The sequence below is a fragment of the Lepisma saccharinum genome, chromosome 4 (genome assembly GCF_977018435.1).
Source record: "Lepisma saccharinum chromosome 4, izLepSacc3.1, whole genome shotgun sequence".
NCBI lineage: Eukaryota > Metazoa > Arthropoda > Insecta > Zygentoma > Lepismatidae > Lepisma > Lepisma saccharinum.
The window spans coordinates 70,609,267-70,636,622 of record NC_139232.1 but is presented as its reverse complement, the minus strand read 5'-3'; the positions used below and the strand labels follow the sequence as shown (position 1 = coordinate 70,636,622).

The window sequence follows — 27,356 nt, the reverse complement described above, 5'->3', positions numbered from 1 at the left end:
GTTTCATTATATTTCTAATTTTAACAAAGTTTGTAAGATAGGACCCATCCACTTTGCTCTTCATAGGTCTTTATATTTGAATGTCAAACACTAGTATATGTGCTTAGATTTCATGATTGTTAGCAAAGTATTTCTTTAGTATGACTTTGCTAGTGCCCAAAATTACAATCTGATGCAGTGTTTTAATTCAGCATGGTCTGGTTCATCTAATTATTATTACGATTTTAAAATTAGGTGTGTGTGTCCCTTTTCTTGAATATCCTTTCACAAGAAATCCTAGTAGTATTGCCTTATCTTATAATGTTTCATTAATTGTAGATATATATATTTTTTTTATTTTGTGTTACAGGAAGGGCGGAGAACCAGTCCAGCTCTGCTGGAAGAAATGTTGGTGGGGACAATTCAGAAATCCGCAGCAATGGAGCACCACCTGGCCTCGGTGAGCTTCTTGCTGGTGGGATACCGAGATTAAAACCAACTGGAAGAGGAATAGGTAGGTTGGAGCCTCATGCTTTGTAATATTTAATTCCCCCAATACTTTTAATTTCTAGCACTTTAGATGTCAATAATTCATCTTGCCAGTAGTTTGATAGGTATTTATGCTATAAATTATTCTTAAAGTAGGTTTTGAAGAATCACGTGCAGAGTTGCACTTTTACTTGTAATTGGAATACAAGTTTCTGATGGTACATCACTTCCCTCATTCTTGTATTACATTGTAGCTGTATCTTGTTCCATATTATTTCAGTGTTCTGTTAAATTTTGCAGTGAAAGGTAAAATATTAAGTAATAGAACCAATATATGTGAATGTTAATGTTGCTTTAGTTGATTCTTTCTGGCATGAAGCTGTTTGAAATATCATAGGATTGGTCATGACTGTAAAGTGAGATTGGTTGTTGATATGGACTTCAGTTGGCAGGATACAAAACAGCTGTGCACATTGCAGTGAAATCTGATATGAAGGTCAGTGGGTGTGTGATGGGTCAAAAGTAATGGATAATGCTTCCATTTATTTCTGTGCATGTGCAAGAATTCTCCAAGCAAACTGAAACTCAAGTACATTTGCAATTTATTCATGTAAGTAGTGAATGTTAACATTGCAGGTCTTGCCAGTTAGGTTTGCCAAAAATAATAAAATTCTTGGTGCATAATCATGTAAAACGATGACAGATAACATAATGCAATGCACATGTTTGCTGCGAATAAACTGTGGTTACATTCTTATTAATTATCCTAGTTTTCAGGGTTATGTACAACTACAAAGCATACGTATTGAATTAATAGTAGAAATAGTAGACACCAGTGTGAATTTCCAGAAAAAAAATACCAATGTCACCTCATATCAAAAAAAAAAAAAAATGTGGTGAATATACAATAGGTGCAGCAGGCAACAATCAGAATTCATGGAAATGGATTTGTTTCTGTTATAATTTGTGATGTCGTTTGTAATTACTTTGTGCATTGTAATTACTTTGTGCATTGGTAAAAATAATTACAATTTTTTTTATCTTTTCAGGAAATGCTTCCCATCTTCATGGTGCAAGGATTACAAGCTTAAATCAAATACAATCTGTAAGTATCAAGTTCTGGAATTTGTTCATTTCATACCTTGTTTTATACCAATCAAAATCTTCCAGTGACATTTTCAAATTCCTTCTTCAGTTTCTTTATTCATGTTGAGCATTGATTTTTCTGTCACACTACTTCTAGCTCCATTTATAACCATTAATATCAATTAGACACACCTTCAGCAAAGACGGTCATATTTTGTATATATTTTCATTTGCTTTTTCCTTATTGTGGATTCAATTTGCTAAATAATGTACTAGGTGGTATCCAGAATTTTCGGGACTTGTTCTGCCAACTGGACAACATGTGTAGTAGCATTATGGTAGATGGCAGTACTAGCATATCTTGGACTCCATGTAGAAAATTTCATGCAGAATGTTGTTCTTTTTATTAGGAATTGAGCATGTGGTGTGTGGCGGTTTTGTGATTGATTCAAGAATCATTTTTTTTTTAAATCCCTGGAAAAGTGTGACTGAGACCCTGGCAATGGTTACACAAGTGTTTGGGGTTAGAAAGCATGAGCTGCACATGGGTGTTTCAATGACATCCTTGGTTCAGGGCCAGGTTAACATCAACTGAGGATGATGAACACACAAGGAGGCCCCTCATCACTTTATGCAACATCAAGGGTATTATGCACAAGGAATTAATCCCAAACAGTCAATTCCATCTACTACTGTGACTTGTGCAACTGTTACATGATATTGCATGCAGTTGTTGCCCCAAACTGTGGCAATATAAGAACTGGCTGTTGCATCTCAACAATGCACAGTCCCAACAATGCACAGTCCCATGCTTCCTTGTTCCCCAGGGACATTTTGACCTAGAATATCTGTCCCCTTCCCCCAACTTGCTTGACTTGGCCCCCTGTCGCTCTTTTTCTGTTTCCTGGACTGAAGATCAATGTGTAAGGCCACTGATCTGACACAATTGAGATGATCTAAGCATGAAAAAAAATGGCAGAATTACTGGGACTACTTCAAGGGTGTAGCTACCAATAGGCCCAATGTCAGTTTTTAGTCAGATGGTAGCACCAGTCCCCAAAATTTTGGATTCCACGTCGCATGTTATGTAATGGTAGGGTTCTTGTATTATTTCTTTGATAACAGTGTTTCTCCAGGAGAGTTTTATTATTACCAATCATGTCACAGTATCCAGTAAACCTACTGGAATTACTATTCTTGTGCATTTTAAGTATGGTAAGGTAAATTTTATGAGTTGTGCCATTTATTTTGCTTATTACATTGCTGTCAGCTAATAGTCTGTATTCAACAGGGTGATCCTGGGAGACGGCATGTGCCAGGAGACACGAGGAACAGAGGTCCTCCTCCGCAGCCCCCTCCTGCAAATCAGAAGCCTAGTTTGTCTATGGTAATCTCAGTTTTACTGGATTTATATTGTGTAATTCATCAGAAGCAGAAAAATGATCATCTTGTAATGATTAGTTGATTCTTAATTTATTGTTTCATTCATCAAATAGGCTAGATTGATTATTCTTGAATTTATTCTATTGTGTCACCTAGGGGTGTGCATATGTCCATACACACACAAATTTGTTCAACTGTCTTAATTGTTATTGCTATTTAAAACAATGCTTACTTTTGATTTTTTCTGCATCTGCCAACATTTTCACCCCAGTTAGTTTATTTAGAGAATAGGACAGACAAGAATTATGTTTTGATAGTAAAACAAGTGAAAGTTCACCTTGCTAAATAGCTTGCCAGTGTTTAACCAAAGTAGCAATATCAACAAAAATTGCAATTTTATAATGTCCATTTTGGGGAGATGTGGGTTGTGGAAATTGTATATAGGTGTGTGCGTTTTGTTTTTGGGATGAGGGGGTGTATAGATTGGCTTGCTACCTTAGTAGTAGAACTGCAGCATTGAATGGCAAAGACCCACGTTCAATCTCTGGTTCACATAACTTTTCAATAAGTTATAAATTCTAAAACTGTTACTAGTATTTGCAATCATTGACAGTTCAGGGTTGCAATGACACTATTGATTTTCAGTGGTGCCATCGCAACTCAGATGCATTCCATTACTCTACGTTAAGTGGGAATATATATGTACATATGAGCAAAGCAAGCATAATATTTATTGGACTGTAGTTTACTGAATTTCAAGTTCTTCCACAACATGAATGAGGTTCCAATACAATATTCACATCTATCCAAGATTGTCCAGAAAATCTCTGCCAATAGAATTATTAAAATATCATCTATTATAAGTGTTTCAAGCTTCGTAATTGGTCTTTTCCCCCACACATGGGATTCCATTAAATAAAATGAAACAGACCAATTTAATATAGTCATTTACAGTAATATACTTTTTTGTAGGGTTGCAGTTCTTTTGAGCTACGTATCTTCACTAGGTTAGCACTGGCCTTTCGTGGTGGGATGGTCAGTTATATGCCTCAAAACCAGAGGTCCCAGGTTAAAGGCATGGATGTATCATTGTGTTGGTTCCATCATCCATTTTGTCAGTTCATCAGTTTTTGTCAGGATTAAAAGAGAAAGGTGACATAAAATATCTGAAAATAGAAAGGAATACAAAGTTATCTTGAGAAAGTTCCCAGCATCTGCAGGATATATCCAAAGTTGCCCACTAGGTAGTGTGTCTTATTATCTAGTCTGTTTTTAGATGGTTTATGGCAAAAAGGCCATCAGTTGGGTTTTTATGAAAAAATGTTGGGGATAGTGGGGAAAATTTGAGAGGTGTTTGGGTAAATCACTGGTTTAAAATACAGAGCAGATTATGAAATCTGTGCTGATTGCAGAGTAATAAATTCTTGTTCTAATATTAATGTGCTTTTAATTTCAGACACATTAAATGTCGTTCTAATGTACTTTTAATTTTGGAAGTGATAAATTGTCGTTCTAATGTACTTTTAATTTTAGAGTAATGAATTGTCGTTCTATTGTACTTTTAATTTGACAGTAATGAATTGTTGTTCTAATTTTTTCCCCCAAGAATAGTGAATTGTCATTCCAAAATATTTTTCATTTAAGAGTAATTATTGTCATTCTAATATAATTTTAATTTGAGAGTAATGAATTGCCATTTAATTCAAGAGTAATGAATTATTGTTCTAATATATTTTTAATCTGAGACTAATGAATTGTCATTCTAATATACTTTTTATCTTTCAGAGTACGTCAGATTCAAATCTTACAACTAGTCCTGGAAAAGCCAATAGAAGAGGAAACCCTCCTGTACCCAACAAACCACCAGTTGGAGGTTATGGGAAGCCCAATGTTGCCCCGAAGCCCCCTATTGGAGGTGCAGGAAGGTTAACACCAACAGCAAAGCCTTCCCCTCCCCCTAAATCACCATTAGTGCAAGCTGTTAACGGTCCGCTGTCGGGATCACAGACTTCTCTGAACCCCCCTTTGCTACCTTCACGTCCTCCTAGTGTAACACGAACACAAAGTATGAGGATATCAAGTAGTTCAACGTGCTCAAATAATAGTGACTTGGGGGACTATAGAGGGAGCAGATTTCAATCGCAGGACAGCCTTCATCACGTGAATGGTGGAGTGCATCAGTCAAGTCAGTCGTCGACACTTCCGCATAAAGTGAATCATGTTGGAGGCTACGGGAAGAGTGCGGCCCCGCCACCTCCTCCGAGCAACCCGCCGGCCAGCCATCGGATGGCACCGGCACCTCCAGGCTATGCAAAACCAGCACCAATCAGGCCTCCTCAAACCAAGCCTCCTCCACCGCCATCACGGAGTGGTGTCATGGCTCCCATGTTTCCGCCACCGCCGCCGCCTACATCTGCACCACCACCTCCCCCACACAGAACTTCACCAGCACCACCTCCGCCACCATCAGCGCAGCAAATAAGACTTACTGTTCAAGTGAGTATTTGCATTTTATATTGTGCATTTCCAGTGGAACCTCGATTTTACATGTTTTGGGGGACCAAGCTGATAAAACTTAAGATGTGGGAACATTTTATATCATTAAATTATATTATTTTGTGACTATGACAGTTGAATGTATAATGTAAAATACAAGAGCATAAAATCTGGGTTCCACTATATTGACGTCACAGGGGCTACTCCCCAGGAATTCTGAGAATTCTGAAAGAATTATTGGCTCTGGAAATTATATGTGAATTCTGCATGAATTTTTCTCCATAGACATGAAAAATTGCAACTTTTATGAATCCAAATCACATTGAATTTAAACATATTAGTCATACATTTTTGAGGCAAGGTTTTCACAGTTTAGCTTTTATTTTTATGGAGGAAAGAAAAGAAAGTTGCATGGAAAAAAAATATTCTCTCAATCCATTTACTTGTGTTAGTGTCCTTTGCAGAACAATCTATCTGAAAGATGGAATATTATTGCAAGATAAGAAATTTTGAAGCTTATTAGGTAAATTTGAGTTTGAAATTCTTATAGAATTTACATTTTTTTTAGATTAGTATATCCCGTAATATTTGTAACTTGTGTTTGTAGGTGTATTTCGAGTCTGAGTATGTAAAGTGCCAAATGTAAACTCTGCACCGTAAATTAAATATTTTAAATATACGTATATTAGTTTAATTGAATTAAATTAGAATTTCTGGATGCATTGGAATCGCACAGATCCTTTATATTGTTAATATATGAGGTGTGATACAAAAAAAGACAAAATGTACTGGACTCATAAGTTCTGGTACTTATCGCATTAGTGCCTGTTGTGGCAATCACCTTCGAAGTAGTTCCCTTCGGCATTCACACACTTCTGAATTCACTGCTGCCACTGTTGGTAACAATACTGGAAGTTATTTTCTGTTAGTTCACGTAGGAGGTCTGTTGATTTCCGACATCACTTCTTCAACTCAGTCAAACGTGTTCCCTCGAGGTCAGACTTTAGTTTCAGGAAAAGAAAAATAAGTCGCATATTGCCAAATGTGGCGAGTAGGGTGGGAGATGTTCCATGACAGTAATATTTTTACTCACCAAAAATTGCTTGACGGACAGAGCCTTATGGGCCGGTGCGTTGTCCTGGTGCAAAATCCATCCATTTTTCTCTCTCTCCTCACTTTTTCGCGAAGTCTGGTCAAAACCTCAATGTAGTAGTGCTGATTGACTGTATTCCCAGTAGGAACCCACTCAAACATTACAATTCCATGAATGTCAAAGAATTGCCTTAAATTTTGAGCGTAACATGCGTGCTTTTTTTGGTCTTAGGGAACCAGGACACTTCCACTGCATGGATTGCTGCTTAGTTTCCGGGTTGTAAGTAAAAATCCATGTTTCACGGTGATTACAAAGTCCCAAGAAGTCTGGTTGATTTTCGGTGCATTGTAACTTGTCCGCACACAATTCTTGACAACACTCTTTTTGTTCCTGCGACAGACTAGCCAGTTTCCACCACAGCACGGTTACACATGTTCGTGGAATGACTTCTCACTTGGAACTGCTAAGGTCGGGTGAGTCCACACTTCATGCAGATGGAGAGGAGGTATGGTGGTGGTGATGCATCTGTCATTTTGGATGAGTTCCTCAATGACTGATGCGTTTGCATCGGTTGACAGTTACCTGACCGTGGCTGGTCCTGGATGCTGCTATCACCATGCTGAAACCTCTGAAGCCATCGACACACATTACTTCGATTCATTGTGTTGTCCCCATAGACTGGCAACAGCTTATTGTGAATCGATGTTGCTGAGTTATCCCTGGATTTGTAGCGGAACTCGATCACTGCACGTTGACGTAGTATGGTGGCTTATGTGCAACAACAGGAAATAAAAGTTAGGTGTTGGCTAGGTGGTAAAGGACCAATGTTTTACCTACAAAATTTCATTTCCAAAGTCCTTACCATTCCCAAGCTACAGTGGATTGTGCGTTACTTTTTGATCGACCTTTGTACATGTTTGCAACCTTTTTCATAACAAGATAGTCTTGAAAAGGGATGCAAGGGACCTACTTCACAGACACATGTTCCATACTGGAGCAAATCATTATAGAAACTCCGAATGTTTGGAATACACCCCATTCACTTTCAATTTTCACCTTCTCCCTCATTCATAGGTGGAAGCAGTTTCATGTGAGGGTAAATGTTTATCTCTTGCGGGCTTCTTTCTCTCCACACCAATTTGTTATGACTTGAAAGTGTGTGCTATTTTGAGTGTTCGGACACACTTACGATATTTGTGATCTAAGTGTCACAGTAAGATAAGGGTTTCTGTGCATGTTGAACTGTGCCGTGGAGGCACATATAAAGGGAAATGTGGAGGTATGGGCCCACATATTCTCTATAGCAGAATTTTTTGGTGGTGATGCAATCAGCACCATGTTTCAGCTGCCTTTGTCCTCGGGGTTGCTCCCAGGTACACATTTATTTGAGGCTGGGAGCCATTTAATTCAGGGACAAGGCTGGAAATATTTTGACCAATGTCTTCCATGTGACACCACCGTAGTTCCTACGTATCACAGTAAGCTTAAATCCATGCATTGCACATGAAAATGATCCAAAAAGCAGCAATGAGACTATACTCCAGTTACAAAGATAAGAAGAATGGAGAGGTTAGATCTTGATGGTAACCAATATGGAGGGTGGAAATAGAAGATAATGGTAACCAGTGACATATACTGGGTTCAAAACTTGGGCTATCTCACCATATCATAGTGTTCAAAGGGATAAAAATTTACTGGGTTTAAAGTGATGTGACATTGTGCTTAAAAATACATATTTCACTAATAATTATGAAAATTTATTATTAAAAGAACAGTAAGGAAATAATTTCAAGTATTTTATGCTTATTTATAAAGAAATAATGGCCACCTATGTTGTCAAATATTTATGTGGGTCCACATGTGCGTGTAAAATATAACATTTTAAAAACTTATTACCTTGAATACTTTGAACTGGAACATCATTCTTCTCTCCCTTTGGTAACTTTCATGGTCAGCTATTCATAAAATGTTTTCTGACCACACTTCAATTTCAAAACAGCACGTGTGTGGAAAATGTTAATGTAGAAAATATTATATTCTCCCTCCCCAAAAACACTGCCCTTGCTTAACCCCCACTTAGTGAGAAAATGGTTTGCAAGTGTAGGACATGTATTCTATATAGGGTATCTATGATCAAATAGTATTTACTTAGCATACTGCTAAAGTAATTATTGGCAACAAATTCAGTTTGTTGTAGGGCTGGGGTCCCATAGAACCTCTCCCAATGGAAATTTTTTTTGTAAAATTTAAATTTTCCTCTAGTAGTATTTAGTGGAAAGTAAATGCCAAACTCTCCCTTCTTAATTAGTTATCCTGAGAGGTTTACAGGAAATGATTTCTTTCAGAAATTTAGTCCTTGGACATTATTAATTTATATTGAGATTCTGTTAAAGTTTTGTAAATGAACTTGTACTAGTAATGTAATTTTATTTCATATGCATTAATTGCATACTTATGGAAGTATTTATCTGTAGGTCATTGATAAGTTTGTACATTGAGGATTTCTATTGGAATATCTAAACCAAATTGTTTTGTAGCAACCACAGATTTCTTCTGGGATCGGGGTCCCACCACCACCTCCAGTTCGGAATTCGTCGATGAGGAATGGAATAACATCTGGATACTCTCCATCACAAAATTTTGGTAATATATTTATCTTCACGCTTAATAAGAATAATTATGTACTAGTAATTTGTAGTAATATTCTTTGTTTGTAAACCATTGTTGTATATTACAAAATCATACAACAAAGTTAGTAGTAGTACTAAGAACTTGTGGAAATCTAGAAGAATGTCAGAATGTTTATCATATTTTGTAGTTATGTACAATATCATGCTATTGTTCATATTATAGAATGCATATGTATATGTAAATATACACTAGTGTCCAAAATGAAAGCAACAAACAGAAATCCTTTCCTCGTGTGATTTTTTTTTTTTATAAATTTGCCAAGTTTAACCTGTTGCTATTGTGATTTTTTTGTTGATAAATCCTGGCACATTAAGGTTAGTTTATTTTATATCTTAAATCAGTTGTCTATGACATAAATATTACTATCACCTGATCGTATTATGTGGTCAAATGGACACACGGGAAAGAATTTCCGTTTGTTGCTTTAATTTTGGACATTAGTATACATTAATTTGCTTGTCTTTTTTACACTGTATTTTTGCTGCCTAGGTATCAGTATCATGTTTCCAATTTTGCAATTTTATGTAAGCATTGAATATTTCAATGAAGAGTGAAATAATACAGTTATGTTACCTTCACTTATCATTTGTACCCAAACCACTTTCATTCGCTTTCCTCTTAATACAGCAGAATCAAGTGCATAATAAAATAAAATATTTTACTTCTTTTTCAGGGGACTTTGAGTCTCGATTTGCTGATCGTTTTCATAGTGTCAATGAATTCCCACTTCCAGATCGGTTTAGGAATATCATGAAAACATACAATAGTAAAAATGGTAAGTGTTTTAAACCTTGAAAAATACTTATATATATGGAAAGGTAGGATAGGTTAAGCCATGATCCAGGTATTTAATATTTTCAAGCAGCATGACTGTTCATTAGGGGTGATAGAATGATAGGCTGTGGTGTACATTCAGAAAGGCATTTCTTCCATGGTCATGCAACAAAGGCTCATATTGCAAATTTCTAATCAATGTCTTTTCACCACTAAAATTGGCAAAACTGTAGATATTAAGTTCCTTGCTGATAAATATGAGACAAGAGAGAGAATATGTTTTACAAACAACAATACCATTTTATATGTGTGCAATCTGATTTTGCAATGAAAATATATTCATGAAGAAACTTGTTAAATATGACAATATAACTATTTGCATCAATTTATTTGAGAAGAGTATTTTTAATTGAGTTAATTTTATATTCATTTACATACTAATACTGCATAACTTATAATGTGTAAAACTTCTTGAAGACTCAGGCTCAATAATAAATAACGAGCCATGCTTATATGTAGTACAATTGGGGTGTAAGGGGTGACCTTCCATTTAGTGTGCCCAATTGTCAACCTCACTTCCACGTAGTACACCCGGGACTGTATTTTGCAGACAAACGAGGCTCTGGCGACTGGCACTATGGCCAGTATAATTCTGTGTTGTCCTGTGTTTTGTCCTTACGTGTGCTGAGTGCCCGTTTACAGCCTCAGCTTTTATCCTAAGTCAGAATATTTTAAGCTTTTAGTTATGCAACGTTAGAGTTGTTATTTGTAATGGTAAGGGGCTGGACCCTGTATAATGTGACGGGTGCAAAATGGCCTAAGTGCTGACGTATCCAAAATTTTAAATTCAATGTAGTACAATTGTTGAACCCGTTCCTTTGCTGCTGGTAAGTTCATTAACAGTTTACATAATTAATGTTGTAATATATTATTATTGATACCTTCAACTGTGTCAGTAGAGGCCAACCATACACAACACACAAAAAATAAATTTAAAAAATGAAACCACCAGAATTGTGAGGAATAATGCAGAATCTTGGTTTATTCTTCAGTTTCATACAACAAACTCAATAATCACCTGGCTACGCTTCGTACATTATGAGAGTTATCTTCTTGCCCCTTCCCACGTGTATTTAGTTTCCATTCCTCTGAGTTTTATCTTTCCAGTGACTACAAAGCTTGTGAAATGCAAGTGTTAATATTTTGTTGTCTTATGGTGGCTTGTACTAACACAAGTCAAGACATGTTCTATTCCGTATGTGGTGTGTACTAATGTTTCAAGTGTAGATTTATATAAATGTAACTATAATAAGAGAATGACCATGAGGAAATAGGAAATGCTCTCTATACAATAAAAAAAAAGAAATAGTATTTTGAACTACCTGCTCAAGGCCAGTGTAAGAGCTGCAAGGTTTTCAGGTCAGAGCAATGTGGCCGTTAACCAGAATTCTCACTGGGTGAATATTAGTTTTATTTCCTGGCAACCCTGCTACTCACACTGGCACACATCTACACATCTTTTGTTCTCTGTTGACATTGCAGTTAATGTTGCAAAATGTTCTTATTGCCTGGTGAGTATTTCCTATTTCTTTCTTATTTTATACAACATATAAATGGAAAAAAATTAATATTTTCTATATTATACAGGAATAGTTATTAATATATGCTTAAAATGATATTCATAATTTTCAGGTCAGGGTTTTACTGAAGATTATGCCATCCAAAAAACTACAGTGCATCTGTCTGCTTCAGTTATTTACAACCTAAAGCAATAATGTCATTATTGCGAGTGAGTTAATCTGTGATTCAAACTTTAGCTGGGTTGAGGTTGTAGATTACTGAAACAGGTGTGGTTCTCAGTATTGTAACTATGGATCTAAAAAGATACAATAATAGATCTGTGTGTGTATATATTTATACTTTGAATGCAGTTATCGCTTTTGCTTTACGTATATTTCCACTGTAAATGGCTTTTTCTTTTGGTGGTGGTTGGAGTTAGGATTTGAAATTGAAACATTGTAGTTGCAATACCACACTGCAATGAAACCACCGCTAGTGCATTGCTAGTGCATTGTGGTAAGGAAAGAATTAGAATTATGCTACAGTGCTTATATTTTTAGTGTAAATAAAATTTTCTACATTTTGAAGTGTACATCTAAGTTAATTTGTGTGATTAAAGCAACACAGTCTTAAGATATTGTCAAATTGTGTTCACTTTATTATTAATATAATACATATGCTCTCTCATCCAGTGATGAAGCTGAGATCCAATGTAAGAGTATCGATCAAAGTTGCTTAAAATTCTGTTAGTTAAACCAATTCCGATATGGAATTCCTTGGTTTCAAAATTTTGAACACACAGGATAAAATGATATAGTTTTTGCAAGTTTAGTGCAGTATAGTGTTGTACTGTAAGGAAAACTAAAATGTGTGTGTTTAAATTTTAGTTTTTGTGTGGTTTCGAATGCCAGAACTTAATTCCTTCTCACAACCATGTGCAAACTATTTCTATGCCAGTGTAAAATATCTAAGGATATTTACAATACACAAACAGAATTTTTAGGTTTGCCATGCTGAAAATGACATTGTATTTCTGTTATGTATATAGGAAATGGTTAAATTTTTGCATTGAAATCACCTTGCATGGCAAGTTCATCATTTTTATCTGCATTCCCTCTTGCCATTAAGCATCGAGTTCTATCATCTATTTCTCATACACTTTTCAGTCCAAGATGAGGTCTCAGATTTCCAGCATTGTTTTCCCTTTTGTTTCTTCCTTCCTTCCAAACCTTTCTACATATATTCTTCCCACTGAATATGTGGTTGTCTTCTTCCATTCTAGCCATTCAATCTGGCCTCAAAGACCTGTTTAGGCTCGTGATGTTCTCTCATTGTAGCAACATGTCTAAACCATTGGAGATGTCTCAACCAATGGTGCATGAATATTGCTTCAACAATGATTTTTGTTTAAAAGAAAAATTATATTATTCAGTTATCTGGCTTCAAATCCAGAAAAGGTCCAAAATATTATGTTTCTTTCTCAATAATGTCTCACTGAAATGGTTAGGGACTTTCTATATGAGCAGTCCTAATAAAACACAGGATCTTTTAGGATTGAAAATTTAGTTGATTGGAAGACCGGCAATGAGTATAGTATCTTACAAAGCATTCAGTCGTTTCATTGTAGTAAAGATCTTGCCATAAAATGCCATGATTGCAAATGGATGCATGGGGGGAGTTTATAGTCGTCTACTTCAGAAGAGAAGAGAGATGTTTTTTACCGACTGAAAACTGGGGAACCCTTATTTTGTATTGATTTGAAATGCAAATTTCTTCCATTCCTTATCTAATTTAGACTGTTTGCTTTTTTCCAGCTAAACAACAAGCTCCATTACCTCCAGGGTCGCAAGGTTCACATCCTCCTGTCGTGCAGTTGGGGAGCAAGATGTATGCCAGCAATACATCTGTTTGTTAACCTACATTGCATCTAGGTTAGATCGATGCAGCCTGAGTCTTCCTTTGGCATTAACCAATGAAGTACAGGACAAAAGCAGTCTGTATGTAGGGAGCATGCGAGAAATAAGCATAGATTCTTGCTAGTTTAGGAAGCGAGCAATCGGAAATACTTGGAGCTTAATAAAAAAAGGTCAAAGTATTGTTGCGATTTCCTCTCCTCTTTTTGTAAATGAAGTCATTATTTGGCTGTGATGATTGAGTTGATTTAAGAGATAAAATTTACTACATGGGATAATAAAAGGTGTATATGTGAGTGTAGGTTCGGTCCAGCCACAGTTGAGCCCCTCTCCCTCCTTATTTAACCAGGTAAGATGTCATGCAACGGAAAAATGCCCCGCCTTCTTTTTTGGATTAATTAAATGCCTCCGGTGAGGGGGAATGTCTTATTCATCTAACTTAATGCCAAATGTTTATTGATTTAACTAAGAACATTGTAACTCTTGGGTGGAAGTTCTGCTCAGTTTTTTTTATATACTTACATTGAAAAGTATTCTGCAGTGCCACGTCTGGAAGGTGCAAGGTGCATATGGGCAGGAACAATTGAGTGCAGTGAAAAATCTTGTAGGTGGTGCTATGTTGGATTTAGAAAAAGATCCAATGTTACCAAGTGTGATAACTTACATTTGCCGGAGTTTGTAAACAAGAAGCACAAAATGTTCAGTGTGAGATTTTAATTTTAAATCCTCGTAATCATTTGGTCGTTTGGTAAGCGTGAACTCTAGAGGAGAGTGCTCAGCTAAGGAGGAATAAGTATTTAAAGACTGAGTGTTTTTTTTTTTAATTACCTGTGTTAGAGGTGTCAAACTTCACTTGTTTTCAGTTATTACACTTGTGAATTGTTGTTATAATGAATTTGGCTTTTTTGCCTTGTACATAAAGTGTCATATGGCCAAAGTGTAAGAAATGAAATAATTCAAAAGTCAAATGTAAGCACAAGGTGGTGGACTGGCACAGTGATGCCTCTAGATAAAATCAGATCGAGAAGAAAATTACTTTCACAGTTAATAACTAATGAAAGTCTGTCAGCATTTTTAAAAGTATTATGAGTAATAAAGCAAGCTCAACAGCAGAAAAATATGTATTGCAATAATAGTATTTGATCCCCCTGCCCTATCCCAGATGATTTAGGGTTCTATCTTTTGTTAATTTTTCCTAAAGTATTCATTTTATGCATAATAGAGTGGGTGTTTTCTGGTGATGCGCACACATTGTTTACTATTCCTTTTGACAGTACATGGTAGTTTTAATTTGGTAATACTTAACGTATACATACTTGTAAATATGCATATTATCATGCCTTTTAAGCCTTGTGTGTTCAGAATCCCTAGTCAGCTGTTCCAAAAGATTGAGGCATAAGGTATGGTTTTGATGAGAAGTTTGAATCCATCTTCTGTGGCTAGCGACTGTGTCAGCTCCCTAGTGCCTATTAATCACCAAGGGATTGTAAATATGTACAACATATGCAAATAAATTGTATAAGAGAATATAAAAATATCTAATGTACATGCAACCTTGTAACTATTTTTATTCTGTAGTTAAAAATATTAAAATAATGTTACCTTTCAAACTGTTGTTATTTATCAGTAATTTGGTAATTTAAATTTTTACAGGATGATATGTTTCCCATTTATTATTTACTTGTATTGATTTTGGGTAAAGGGTGAAGCAAAATATACAATCTAGAACTGCAAAGAGCTCTTGGGAGAAGTATGCCATGAGGCAAAAATTAACAATTGGGTACTACTCATATGTATAGTAGGGATGGAACAGATAAATCGGTACTCTATCAGTATCGGCTAATATAGGCATATTTGTGTATCGGTAAAATTGCTGGTTATTTTACCGATCAGATATATCTATAAATACCTTATAATTAGTGCAAAATTCTACCATTTTGTCATAATTTTTATGGATAACTCCCATGCCATACTTAAAAAAAAAGTAAATATGAAACTTATTTTGCACTGCACCTCAAAACCCACATTTGTTAAGGTCAATAAACCTTTCAGACCTTAAAGGAACATTTGGAATTTTATATCTGAGTGGTAGAATATCTGTTATCGGTATTAGTAAATTTAATATCTGTAACAGCCAAAATTTCATATCGGTCCATCTAATGGATGTAAAAAGTTGTCAGGTTTGGAGGAATGTTTATCTTTCTCATATACGATCGTGACTTTGTCCCACTGTAGTATTCAGAGGCTATATGAAATTGCGTTCCTTAAATTAGTGCATGTGCAATGAGCTTGATGTAAGTACGCAATGACACTGGCATGCCCACACAGCGTGTGTGGAGAGTTATAAGGCCAAACATTCCCTTAAAAAAATGCAATATCAAACAGAAAGAGATTGCTAAATATAGAACCGACGACTAAAAACAGAAGACATAAATGCCCCTTACAAAAATCCTATGAACATCACTGATAATTAAATCAATCTAACAAGTGTGACTGTCAGCTCCCCAGTGTTTGAGTAGTAGCTTGAAGTTTATTTCAAACCAGTACCAAATTTATATTTGTTAATATATTATGGGTTCAGAATTATTGTAGAAAGTTTGAATAAGTACAATAACTTCAAAGTGGAATTTCTCAATCAGAAATGCAAACATCAAAACCCTCATGCCTTACATGTGATATACAGAATGTTGCCATTCATCACCGGGCACCCCATACCAGTACGTTAATCCGGTCGCAGCACCACATCAGTATCGTGTAGGACCACCTTTCGTTGCAATGACGTCCGCAACCCTTCGAGGAAGACTCCACCAATTTGTGATACGTGTTGACTGGAATCTTGCCCCATTCTTCCTGCAAAGCGGCAAACAGCTCTGGTGTTTTTTGGGTGGCATGGCTTGGCTCTCAAGCAGCGCTCCAACTCATCCCAAAGGTGTTCAATGGGGTTGATATCTGGACTTTGGGCTAGCTAATCAAGTTTTTGCACACCCATGTCCTCGAACCACGTGTTGATAATGCCTGCCATATGACATGGAGCATTGTCGTGCTGAAACAGGTATGGGCAAATACCGAATTGTTCCCACAATGTCGGTAGCACAGAATTGTCCGGAACTTTTTGGTATGCATCGGCATTCATGTTTTCCTGACCAAGACCATACCACGAAAAGCAGGACCACACCATGATGCCACCTCTGCCGAATTTTACTGTGGGTACGATACAGTCCTGTAAACAGCGTTCACCGGGCATATGCCACACCCACACACATCCATCGGTGTGCAATTCATCACTCCATAGGATGGATTTCCATTGTTCGAGAGTCCAATGGCGGCATTCCTTGCACAACTGTAACCGACGGGTCGCATTGCGGGCTGTGATGTGCGGCTTGTGAACTGCTGCGCGACCATGAAAACCAAGTGCGACGATCTCCCGGCAGACAGTACGATCAATTGCAGCACTACTGGAAGCCAATCGAAACTCCTGTGCCACCATCTGTAACGACGCCTTCCGGTTTGACTTCACCACATGTTTCAAGCATCGACAGTCACGATCTGTTAATATTTTCAGTTTACTGGGTCTGAGTCGGCATGTCATGACTAAAGCCTGGATTTTTATGTAATATCAACCCCTAAAATATGTAATAAAAATGTCTGAAATATAAATTCATAATGAAATATGTACTATAAATATTTATTCCAAACGTTACTTCCTATTTTTGTTACATTTTTTCCTCACAAAGGGATATGTTTATTTCAAAGTATTTTTTATGTTCTTATAGAGCAAAAATATTAACCACAATTTGAATATATTTAATATACAATGTCACCAGGTACCATTCAAAATGTTCAGTAGTAAATTTTCGTTGCTCAAATTTTTCACTCAAAAAGCACTTACAAAAATTCAGGTTACCTTTGATCTTGGGGAGGCACTGTATTTAATTATTTAACTTACAATATGTTACCAGGTACATTTTCAAATGTTCAGAAGTAAATGTTTGTCGCCGATCAGATAATATGTTCTTGTACGCAGAGAAACTTCTCTCCACATCACAAGAAGTAACCGGAGCGTACTTCAGGAGGTGAATGTGGTCGGGAGAAATATCATTGGGAGGGTTAACTGTTTCACCATTGAGAATGCGGCTCACTGTAAATAAGCTGACGTAACCTGGGTTTTTTTCAGTCACTGCGTCAAATTTTCTTCGAGCTTTCTCTCCCACATCTCCTCCAACAGCAGACAGTTTCTTTCTTGCATCATCATATATATCCATGGCTTCCAGGAGAGGAAGCCCAACAGTTTCAAGTTTTTTTATGCTTGTATCAATCCAACCAAAACTGCTGTTTATGTATGCCATATCGCAAGCAAGTTTGGTGTCCTTGAAGAGATTTTGAGCAGTGTGTACCGATACAGCTGAGTCCGCCGAAAATGAGTCAAGCACAGATTTCACTTCTTCAACTCAGTCAAACGTGTTCCCTCGAGGTCAGACTTTAGTTTCAGGAAAAGAAAAATAAGTCGCATATTGCCAAATGTGGCGAGTAGGGTGGGAGATGTTCCATGACAGTAATATTTTTACTCACCAAAAATTGCTTGACGGACAGAGCCTTATGGGCCGGTGCGTTGTCCTGGTGCAAAATCCATCCATTTTTCTCTCTCTCCTCACTTTTTCGCGAAGTCTGGTCAAAACCTCAATGTAGTAGTGCTGATTGACTGTATTCCCAGTAGGAACCCACTCAAACATTACAATTCCATGAATGTCAAAGAATTGCCTTAAATTTTGAGCGTAACATGCGTGCTTTTTTTGGTCTTAGGGAACCAGGACACTTCCACTGCATGGATTGCTGCTTAGTTTCCGGGTTGTAAGTAAAAATCCATGTTTCACGGTGATTACAAAGTCCCAAGAAGTCTGGTTGATTTTCGGTGCATTGTAACTTGTCCGCACACAATTCTTGACAACACTCTTTTTGTTCCTGCGACAGACTAGCCAGTTTCCACCACAGCACGGTTACACATGTTCGTGGAATGACTTCTCACTTGGAACTGCTAAGGTCGGGTGAGTCCACACTTCATGCAGATGGAGAGGAGGTATGGTGGTGGTGATGCATCTGTCATTTTGGATGAGTTCCTCAATGACTGATGCGTTTGCATCGGTTGACAGTTACCTGACCGTGGCTGGTCCTGGATGCTGCTATCACCATGCTGAAACCTCTGAAGCCATCGACACACATTACTTCGATTCATTGTGTTGTCCCCATAGACTGGCAACAGCTTATTGTGAATCGATGTTGCTGAGTTATCCCTGGATTTGTAGCGGAACTCGATCACTGCACGTTGACGTAGTATGGTGGCTTATGTGCAACAACAGGAAATAAAAGTTAGGTGTTGGCTAGGTGGTAAAGGACCAATGTTTTACCTACAAAATTTCATTTCCAAAGTCCTTACCATTCCCAAGCTACAGTGGATTGTGCGTTACTTTTTGATCGACCTTTGTACATGTTTGCAACCTTTTTCATAACAAGATAGTCTTGAAAAGGGATGCAAGGGACCTACTTCACAGACACATGTTCCATACTGGAGCAAATCATTATAGAAACTCCGAATGTTTGGAATACACCCCATTCACTTTCAATTTTCACCTTCTCCCTCATTCATAGGTGGAAGCAGTTTCATGTGAGGGTAAATGTTTATCTCTTGCGGGCTTCTTTCTCTCCACACCAATTTGTTATGACTTGAAAGTGTGTGCTATTTTGAGTGTTCGGACACACTTACGATATTTGTGATCTAAGTGTCACAGTAAGATAAGGGTTTCTGTGCATGTTGAACTGTGCCGTGGAGGCACATATAAAGGGAAATGTGGAGGTATGGGCCCACATATTCTCTATAGCAGAATTTTTTGGTGGTGATGCAATCAGCACCATGTTTCAGCTGCCTTTGTCCTCGGGGTTGCTCCCAGGTACACATTTATTTGAGGCTGGGAGCCATTTAATTCAGGGACAAGGCTGGAAATATTTTGACCAATGTCTTCCATGTGACACCACCGTAGTTCCTACGTATCACAGTAAGCTTAAATCCATGCATTGCACATGAAAATGATCCAAAAAGCAGCAATGAGACTATACTCCAGTTACAAAGATAAGAAGAATGGAGAGGTTAGATCTTGATGGTAACCAATATGGAGGGTGGAAATAGAAGATAATGGTAACCAGTGACATATACTGGGTTCAAAACTTGGGCTATCTCACCATATCATAGTGTTCAAAGGGATAAAAATTTACTGGGTTTAAAGTGATGTGACATTGTGCTTAAAAATACATATTTCACTAATAATTATGAAAATTTATTATTAAAAGAACAGTAAGGAAATAATTTCAAGTATTTTATGCTTATTTATAAAGAAATAATGGCCACCTATGTTGTCAAATATTTATGTGGGTCCACATGTGCGTGTAAAATATAACATTTTAAAAACTTATTACCTTGAATACTTTGAACTGGAACATCATTCTTCTCTCCCTTTGGTAACTTTCATGGTCAGCTATTCATAAAATGTTTTCTGACCACACTTCAATTTCAAAACAGCACGTGTGTGGAAAATGTTAATGTAGAAAATATTATATTCTCCCTCCCCAAAAACACTGCCCTTGCTTAACCCCCACTTAGTGAGAAAATGGTTTGCAAGTGTAGGACATGTATTCTATATAGGGTATCTATGATCAAATAGTATTTACTTAGCATACTGCTAAAGTAATTATTGGCAACAAATTCAGTTTGTTGTAGGGCTGGGGTCCCATAGAACCTCTCCCAATGGAAATTTTTTTTGTAAAATTTAAATTTTCCTCTAGTAGTATTTAGTGGAAAGTAAATGCCAAACTCTCCCTTCTTAATTAGTTATCCTGAGAGGTTTACAGGAAATGATTTCTTTCAGAAATTTAGTCCTTGGACATTATTAATTTATATTGAGATTCTGTTAAAGTTTTGTAAATGAACTTGTACTAGTAATGTAATTTTATTTCATATGCATTAATTGCATACTTATGGAAGTATTTATCTGTAGGTCATTGATAAGTTTGTACATTGAGGATTTCTATTGGAATATCTAAACCAAATTGTTTTGTAGCAACCACAGATTTCTTCTGGGATCGGGGTCCCACCACCACCTCCAGTTCGGAATTCGTCGATGAGGAATGGAATAACATCTGGATACTCTCCATCACAAAATTTTGGTAATATATTTATCTTCACGCTTAATAAGAATAATTATGTACTAGTAATTTGTAGTAATATTCTTTGTTTGTAAACCATTGTTGTATATTACAAAATCATACAACAAAGTTAGTAGTAGTACTAAGAACTTGTGGAAATCTAGAAGAATGTCAGAATGTTTATCATATTTTGTAGTTATGTACAATATCATGCTATTGTTCATATTATAGAATGCATATGTATATGTAAATATACACTAGTGTCCAAAATGAAAGCAACAAACAGAAATCCTTTCCTCGTGTGATTTTTTTTTTTTATAAATTTGCCAAGTTTAACCTGTTGCTATTGTGATTTTTTTGTTGATAAATCCTGGCACATTAAGGTTAGTTTATTTTATATCTTAAATCAGTTGTCTATGACATAAATATTACTATCACCTGATCGTATTATGTGGTCAAATGGACACACGGGAAAGAATTTCCGTTTGTTGCTTTAATTTTGGACATTAGTATACATTAATTTGCTTGTCTTTTTTACACTGTATTTTTGCTGCCTAGGTATCAGTATCATGTTTCCAATTTTGCAATTTTATGTAAGCATTGAATATTTCAATGAAGAGTGAAATAATACAGTTATGTTACCTTCACTTATCATTTGTACCCAAACCACTTTCATTCGCTTTCCTCTTAATACAGCAGAATCAAGTGCATAATAAAATAAAATATTTTACTTCTTTTTCAGGGGACTTTGAGTCTCGATTTGCTGATCGTTTTCATAGTGTCAATGAATTCCCACTTCCAGATCGGTTTAGGAATATCATGAAAACATACAATAGTAAAAATGGTAAGTGTTTTAAACCTTGAAAAATACTTATATATATGGAAAGGTAGGATAGGTTAAGCCATGATCCAGGTATTTAATATTTTCAAGCAGCATGACTGTTCATTAGGGGTGATAGAATGATAGGCTGTGGTGTACATTCAGAAAGGCATTTCTTCCATGGTCATGCAACAAAGGCTCATATTGCAAATTTCTAATCAATGTCTTTTCACCACTAAAATTGGCAAAACTGTAGATATTAAGTTCCTTGCTGATAAATATGAGACAAGAGAGAGAATATGTTTTACAAACAACAATACCATTTTATATGTGTGCAATCTGATTTTGCAATGAAAATATATTCATGAAGAAACTTGTTAAATATGACAATATAACTATTTGCATCAATTTATTTGAGAAGAGTATTTTTAATTGAGTTAATTTTATATTCATTTACATACTAATACTGCATAACTTATAATGTGTAAAACTTCTTGAAGACTCAGGCTCAATAATAAATAACGAGCCATGCTTATATGTAGTACAATTGGGGTGTAAGGGGTGACCTTCCATTTAGTGTGCCCAATTGTCAACCTCACTTCCACGTAGTACACCCGGGACTGTATTTTGCAGACAAACGAGGCTCTGGCGACTGGCACTATGGCCAGTATAATTCTGTGTTGTCCTGTGTTTTGTCCTTACGTGTGCTGAGTGCCCGTTTACAGCCTCAGCTTTTATCCTAAGTCAGAATATTTTAAGCTTTTAGTTATGCAACGTTAGAGTTGTTATTTGTAATGGTAAGGGGCTGGACCCCGTATAATGTGACGGGTGCAAAATGGCCTAAGTGCTGACGTATCCAAAATTTTAAATTCAATGTAGTACAATTGTTGAACCCGTTCCTTTGCTGCTGGTAAGTTCATTAACAGTTTACATAATTAATGTTGTAATATATTATTATTGATACCTTCAACTGTGTCAGTAGAGGCCAACCATACACAACACACAAAAAATAAATTTAAAAAATGAAACCACCAGAATTGTGAGGAATAATGCAGAATCTTGGTTTATTCTTCAGTTTCATACAACAAACTCAATAATCACCTGGCTACGCTTCGTACATTATGAGAGTTATCTTCTTGCCCCTTCCCACGTGTATTTAGTTTCCATTCCTCTGAGTTTTATCTTTCCAGTGACTACAAAGCTTGTGAAATGCAAGTGTTAATATTTTGTTGTCTTATGGTGGCTTGTACTAACACAAGTCAAGACATGTTCTATTCCGTATGTGGTGTGTACTAATGTTTCAAGTGTAGATTTATATAAATGTAACTATAATAAGAGAATGACCATGAGGAAATAGGAAATGCTCTCTATACAATAAAAAAAAAGAAATAGTATTTTGAACTACCTGCTCAAGGCCAGTGTAAGAGCTGCAAGGTTTTCAGGTCAGAGCAATGTGGCCGTTAACCAGAATTCTCACTGGGTGAATATTAGTTTTATTTCCTGGCAACCCTGCTACTCACACTGGCACACATCTACACATCTTTTGTTCTCTGTTGACATTGCAGTTAATGTTGCAAAATGTTCTTATTGCCTGGTGAGTATTTCCTATTTCTTTCTTATTTTATACAACATATAAATGGAAAAAAATTAATATTTTCTATATTATACAGGAATAGTTATTAATATATGCTTAAAATGATATTCATAATTTTCAGGTCAGGGTTTTACTGAAGATTATGCCATCCAAAAAACTACAGTGCATCTGTCTGCTTCAGTTATTTACAACCTAAAGCAATAATGTCATTATTGCGAGTGAGTTAATCTGTGATTCAAACTTTAGCTGGGTTGAGGTTGTAGATTACTGAAACAGGTGTGGTTCTCAGTATTGTAACTATGGATCTAAAAAGATACAATAATAGATCTGTGTGTGTATATATTTATACTTTGAATGCAGTTATCGCTTTTGCTTTACGTATATTTCCACTGTAAATGGCTTTTTCTTTTGGTGGTGGTTGGAGTTAGGATTTGAAATTGAAACATTGTAGTTGCAATACCACACTGCAATGAAACCACCGCTAGTGCATTGCTAGTGCATTGTGGTAAGGAAAGAATTAGAATTATGCTACAGTGCTTATATTTTTAGTGTAAATAAAATTTTCTACATTTTGAAGTGTACATCTAAGTTAATTTGTGTGATTAAAGCAACACAGTCTTAAGATATTGTCAAATTGTGTTCACTTTATTATTAATATAATACATATGCTCTCTCATCCAGTGATGAAGCTGAGATCCAATGTAAGAGTATCGATCAAAGTTGCTTAAAATTCTGTTAGTTAAACCAATTCCGATATGGAATTCCTTGGTTTCAAAATTTTGAACACACAGGATAAAATGATATAGTTTTTGCAAGTTTAGTGCAGTATAGTGTTGTACTGTAAGGAAAACTAAAATGTGTGTGTTTAAATTTTAGTTTTTGTGTGGTTTCGAATGCCAGAACTTAATTCCTTCTCACAACCATGTGCAAACTATTTCTATGCCAGTGTAAAATATCTAAGGATATTTACAATACACAAACAGAATTTTTAGGTTTGCCATGCTGAAAATGACATTGTATTTCTGTTATGTATATAGGAAATGGTTAAATTTTTGCATTGAAATCACCTTGCATGGCAAGTTCATCATTTTTATCTGCATTCCCTCTTGCCATTAAGCATCGAGTTCTATCATCTATTTCTCATACACTTTTCAGTCCAAGATGAGGTCTCAGATTTCCAGCATTGTTTTCCCTTTTGTTTCTTCCTTCCTTCCAAACCTTTCTACATATATTCTTCCCACTGAATATGTGGTTGTCTTCTTCCATTCTAGCCATTCAATCTGGCCTCAAAGACCTGTTTAGGCTCGTGATGTTCTCTCATTGTAGCAACATGTCTAAACCATTGGAGATGTCTCAACCAATGGTGCATGAATATTGCTTCAACAATGATTTTTGTTTAAAAGAAAAATTATATTATTCAGTTATCTGGCTTCAAATCCAGAAAAGGTCCAAAATATTATGTTTCTTTCTCAATAATGTCTCACTGAAATGGTTAGGGACTTTCTATATGAGCAGTCCTAATAAAACACAGGATCTTTTAGGATTGAAAATTTAGTTGATTGGAAGACCGGCAATGAGTATAGTATCTTACAAAGCATTCAGTCGTTTCATTGTAGTAAAGATCTTGCCATAAAATGCCATGATTGCAAATGGATGCATGGGGGGAGTTTATAGTCGTCTACTTCAGAAGAGAAGAGAGATGTTTTTTACCGACTGAAAACTGGGGAACCCTTATTTTGTATTGATTTGAAATGCAAATTTCTTCCATTCCTTATCTAATTTAGACTGTTTGCTTTTTTCCAGCTAAACAACAAGCTCCATTACCTCCAGGGTCGCAAGGTTCACATCCTCCTGTCGTGCAGTTGGGGAGCAAGATGTATGCCAGCAATACATCTGTTTGTTAACCTACATTGCATCTAGGTTAGATCGATGCAGCCTGAGTCTTCCTTTGGCATTAACCAATGAAGTACAGGACAAAAGCAGTCTGTATGTAGGGAGCATGCGAGAAATAAGCATAGATTCTTGCTAGTTTAGGAAGCGAGCAATCGGAAATACTTGGAGCTTAATAAAAAAAGGTCAAAGTATTGTTGCGATTTCCTCTCCTCTTTTTGTAAATGAAGTCATTATTTGGCTGTGATGATTGAGTTGATTTAAGAGATAAAATTTACTACATGGGATAATAAAAGGTGTATATGTGAGTGTAGGTTCGGTCCAGCCACAGTTGAGCCCCTCTCCCTCCTTATTTAACCAGGTAAGATGTCATGCAACGGAAAAATGCCCCGCCTTCTTTTTTGGATTAATTAAATGCCTCCGGTGAGGGGGAATGTCTTATTCATCTAACTTAATGCCAAATGTTTATTGATTTAACTAAGAACATTGTAACTCTTGGGTGGAAGTTCTGCTCAGTTTTTTTTATATACTTACATTGAAAAGTATTCTGCAGTGCCACGTCTGGAAGGTGCAAGGTGCATATGGGCAGGAACAATTGAGTGCAGTGAAAAATCTTGTAGGTGGTGCTATGTTGGATTTAGAAAAAGATCCAATGTTACCAAGTGTGATAACTTACATTTGCCGGAGTTTGTAAACAAGAAGCACAAAATGTTCAGTGTGAGATTTTAATTTTAAATCCTCGTAATCATTTGGTCGTTTGGTAAGCGTGAACTCTAGAGGAGAGTGCTCAGCTAAGGAGGAATAAGTATTTAAAGACTGAGTGTTTTTTTTTTTAATTACCTGTGTTAGAGGTGTCAAACTTCACTTGTTTTCAGTTATTACACTTGTGAATTGTTGTTATAATGAATTTGGCTTTTTTGCCTTGTACATAAAGTGTCATATGGCCAAAGTGTAAGAAATGAAATAATTCAAAAGTCAAATGTAAGCACAAGGTGGTGGACTGGCACAGTGATGCCTCTAGATAAAATCAGATCGAGAAGAAAATTACTTTCACAGTTAATAACTAATGAAAGTCTGTCAGCATTTTTAAAAGTATTATGAGTAATAAAGCAAGCTCAACAGCAGAAAAATATGTATTGCAATAATAGTATTTGATCCCCCTGCCCTATCCCAGATGATTTAGGGTTCTATCTTTTGTTAATTTTTCCTAAAGTATTCATTTTATGCATAATAGAGTGGGTGTTTTCTGGTGATGCGCACACATTGTTTACTATTCCTTTTGACAGTACATGGTAGTTTTAATTTGGTAATACTTAACGTATACATACTTGTAAATATGCATATTATCATGCCTTTTAAGCCTTGTGTGTTCAGAATCCCTAGTCAGCTGTTCCAAAAGATTGAGGCATAAGGTATGGTTTTGATGAGAAGTTTGAATCCATCTTCTGTGGCTAGCGACTGTGTCAGCTCCCTAGTGCCTATTAATCACCAAGGGATTGTAAATATGTACAACATATGCAAATAAATTGTATAAGAGAATATAAAAATATCTAATGTACATGCAACCTTGTAACTATTTTTATTCTGTAGTTAAAAATATTAAAATAATGTTACCTTTCAAACTGTTGTTATTTATCAGTAATTTGGTAATTTAAATTTTTACAGGATGATATGTTTCCCATTTATTATTTACTTGTATTGATTTTGGGTAAAGGGTGAAGCAAAATATACAATCTAGAACTGCAAAGAGCTCTTGGGAGAAGTATGCCATGAGGCAAAAATTAACAATTGGGTACTACTCATATGTATAGTAGGGATGGAACAGATAAATCGGTACTCTATCAGTATCGGCTAATATAGGCATATTTGTGTATCGGTAAAATTGCTGGTTATTTTACCGATCAGATATATCTATAAATACCTTATAATTAGTGCAAAATTCTACCATTTTGTCATAATTTTTATGGATAACTCCCATGCCATACTTAAAAAAAAAGTAAATATGAAACTTATTTTGCACTGCACCTCAAAACCCACATTTGTTAAGGTCAATAAACCTTTCAGACCTTAAAGGAACATTTGGAATTTTATATCTGAGTGGTAGAATATCTGTTATCGGTATTAGTAAATTTAATATCTGTAACAGCCAAAATTTCATATCGGTCCATCTAATGGATGTAAAAAGTTGTCAGGTTTGGAGGAATGTTTATCTTTCTCATATACGATCGTGACTTTGTCCCACTGTAGTATTCAGAGGCTATATGAAATTGCGTTCCTTAAATTAGTGCATGTGCAATGAGCTTGATGTAAGTACGCAATGACACTGGCATGCCCACACAGCGTGTGTGGAGAGTTATAAGGCCAAACATTCCCTTAAAAAAATGCAATATCAAACAG

At 36.0% G+C, this 27,356-nt stretch overlaps 2 protein-coding genes across 4 annotated transcripts in view; both read left to right on the top strand.

Moving 5' to 3' along the window:
- Positions 1-15,088, top strand: part of LOC145986569 (uncharacterized) — a 34,397-nt gene extending 19,309 nt beyond the window's left edge. Inside the window, exons 3-10 of one of the 2 annotated variants that reach the window (XM_083120729.1) lie at positions 350-493; positions 1,518-1,573; positions 2,846-2,941; positions 4,723-5,433; positions 9,064-9,169; positions 9,891-9,992; positions 11,684-11,780; positions 13,366-13,452. In XM_083120729.1, coding sequence (XP_082976855.1) covers positions 350-493; positions 1,518-1,573; positions 2,846-2,941; positions 4,723-5,433; positions 9,064-9,169; positions 9,891-9,992; positions 11,684-11,766 — 1,298 coding nt within the window. In that variant the 3' untranslated portion in view covers positions 11,767-11,780; positions 13,366-13,452. Of the gene's footprint in view, positions 1-349; positions 494-1,517; positions 1,574-2,845; positions 2,942-4,722; positions 5,434-9,063; positions 9,170-9,890; positions 9,993-11,683; positions 11,781-13,365 lie in introns of both variants that reach the window. The other variant, XM_083120728.1, reaches the window with a different exon arrangement.
- A 5,363-nt stretch (positions 15,089-20,451) lies between these two features.
- Positions 20,452-26,598, top strand: LOC145986567 (WAS/WASL-interacting protein family member 2-like). Of its 2 annotated transcripts, XM_083120727.1 has the most exons (4): positions 20,452-20,676; positions 21,398-21,499; positions 23,191-23,287; positions 24,873-26,598. In XM_083120727.1, exons 1-3 carry the CDS (start codon positions 20,631-20,633, stop codon positions 23,271-23,273), a joined length of 231 nt encoding a protein of 76 aa, XP_082976853.1. In that variant the 5' UTR covers positions 20,452-20,630; the 3' UTR covers positions 23,274-23,287; positions 24,873-26,598. The 2 variants fall into 2 exon arrangements, with proteins under 2 accessions (XP_082976853.1, XP_082976852.1); XM_083120726.1 differs by lacking the exon at positions 23,191-23,287 and having other exon boundaries at positions 20,552-20,676.
- The last annotated feature ends 758 nt before the right edge of the window (positions 26,599-27,356 follow it).

Bases quoted from the DNA above. Each gene is read 5' to 3' on its own strand.
- LOC145986567 (XM_083120726.1), top strand. From the start codon at position 20,631: ATGAGGAATGGAATAACATCTGGATACTCTCCATCACAAAATTTTG. The intron at 20,677-21,397 runs GTAATATATTTA...CTTCTTTTTCAG, and splicing joins CTCTCCATCACAAAATTTTG to GGGACTTTGAGTCTCGATTT. The intron at 21,500-24,872 runs GTAAGTGTTTTA...GCTTTTTTCCAG, and splicing joins AACATACAATAGTAAAAATG to CTAAACAACAAGCTCCATTA.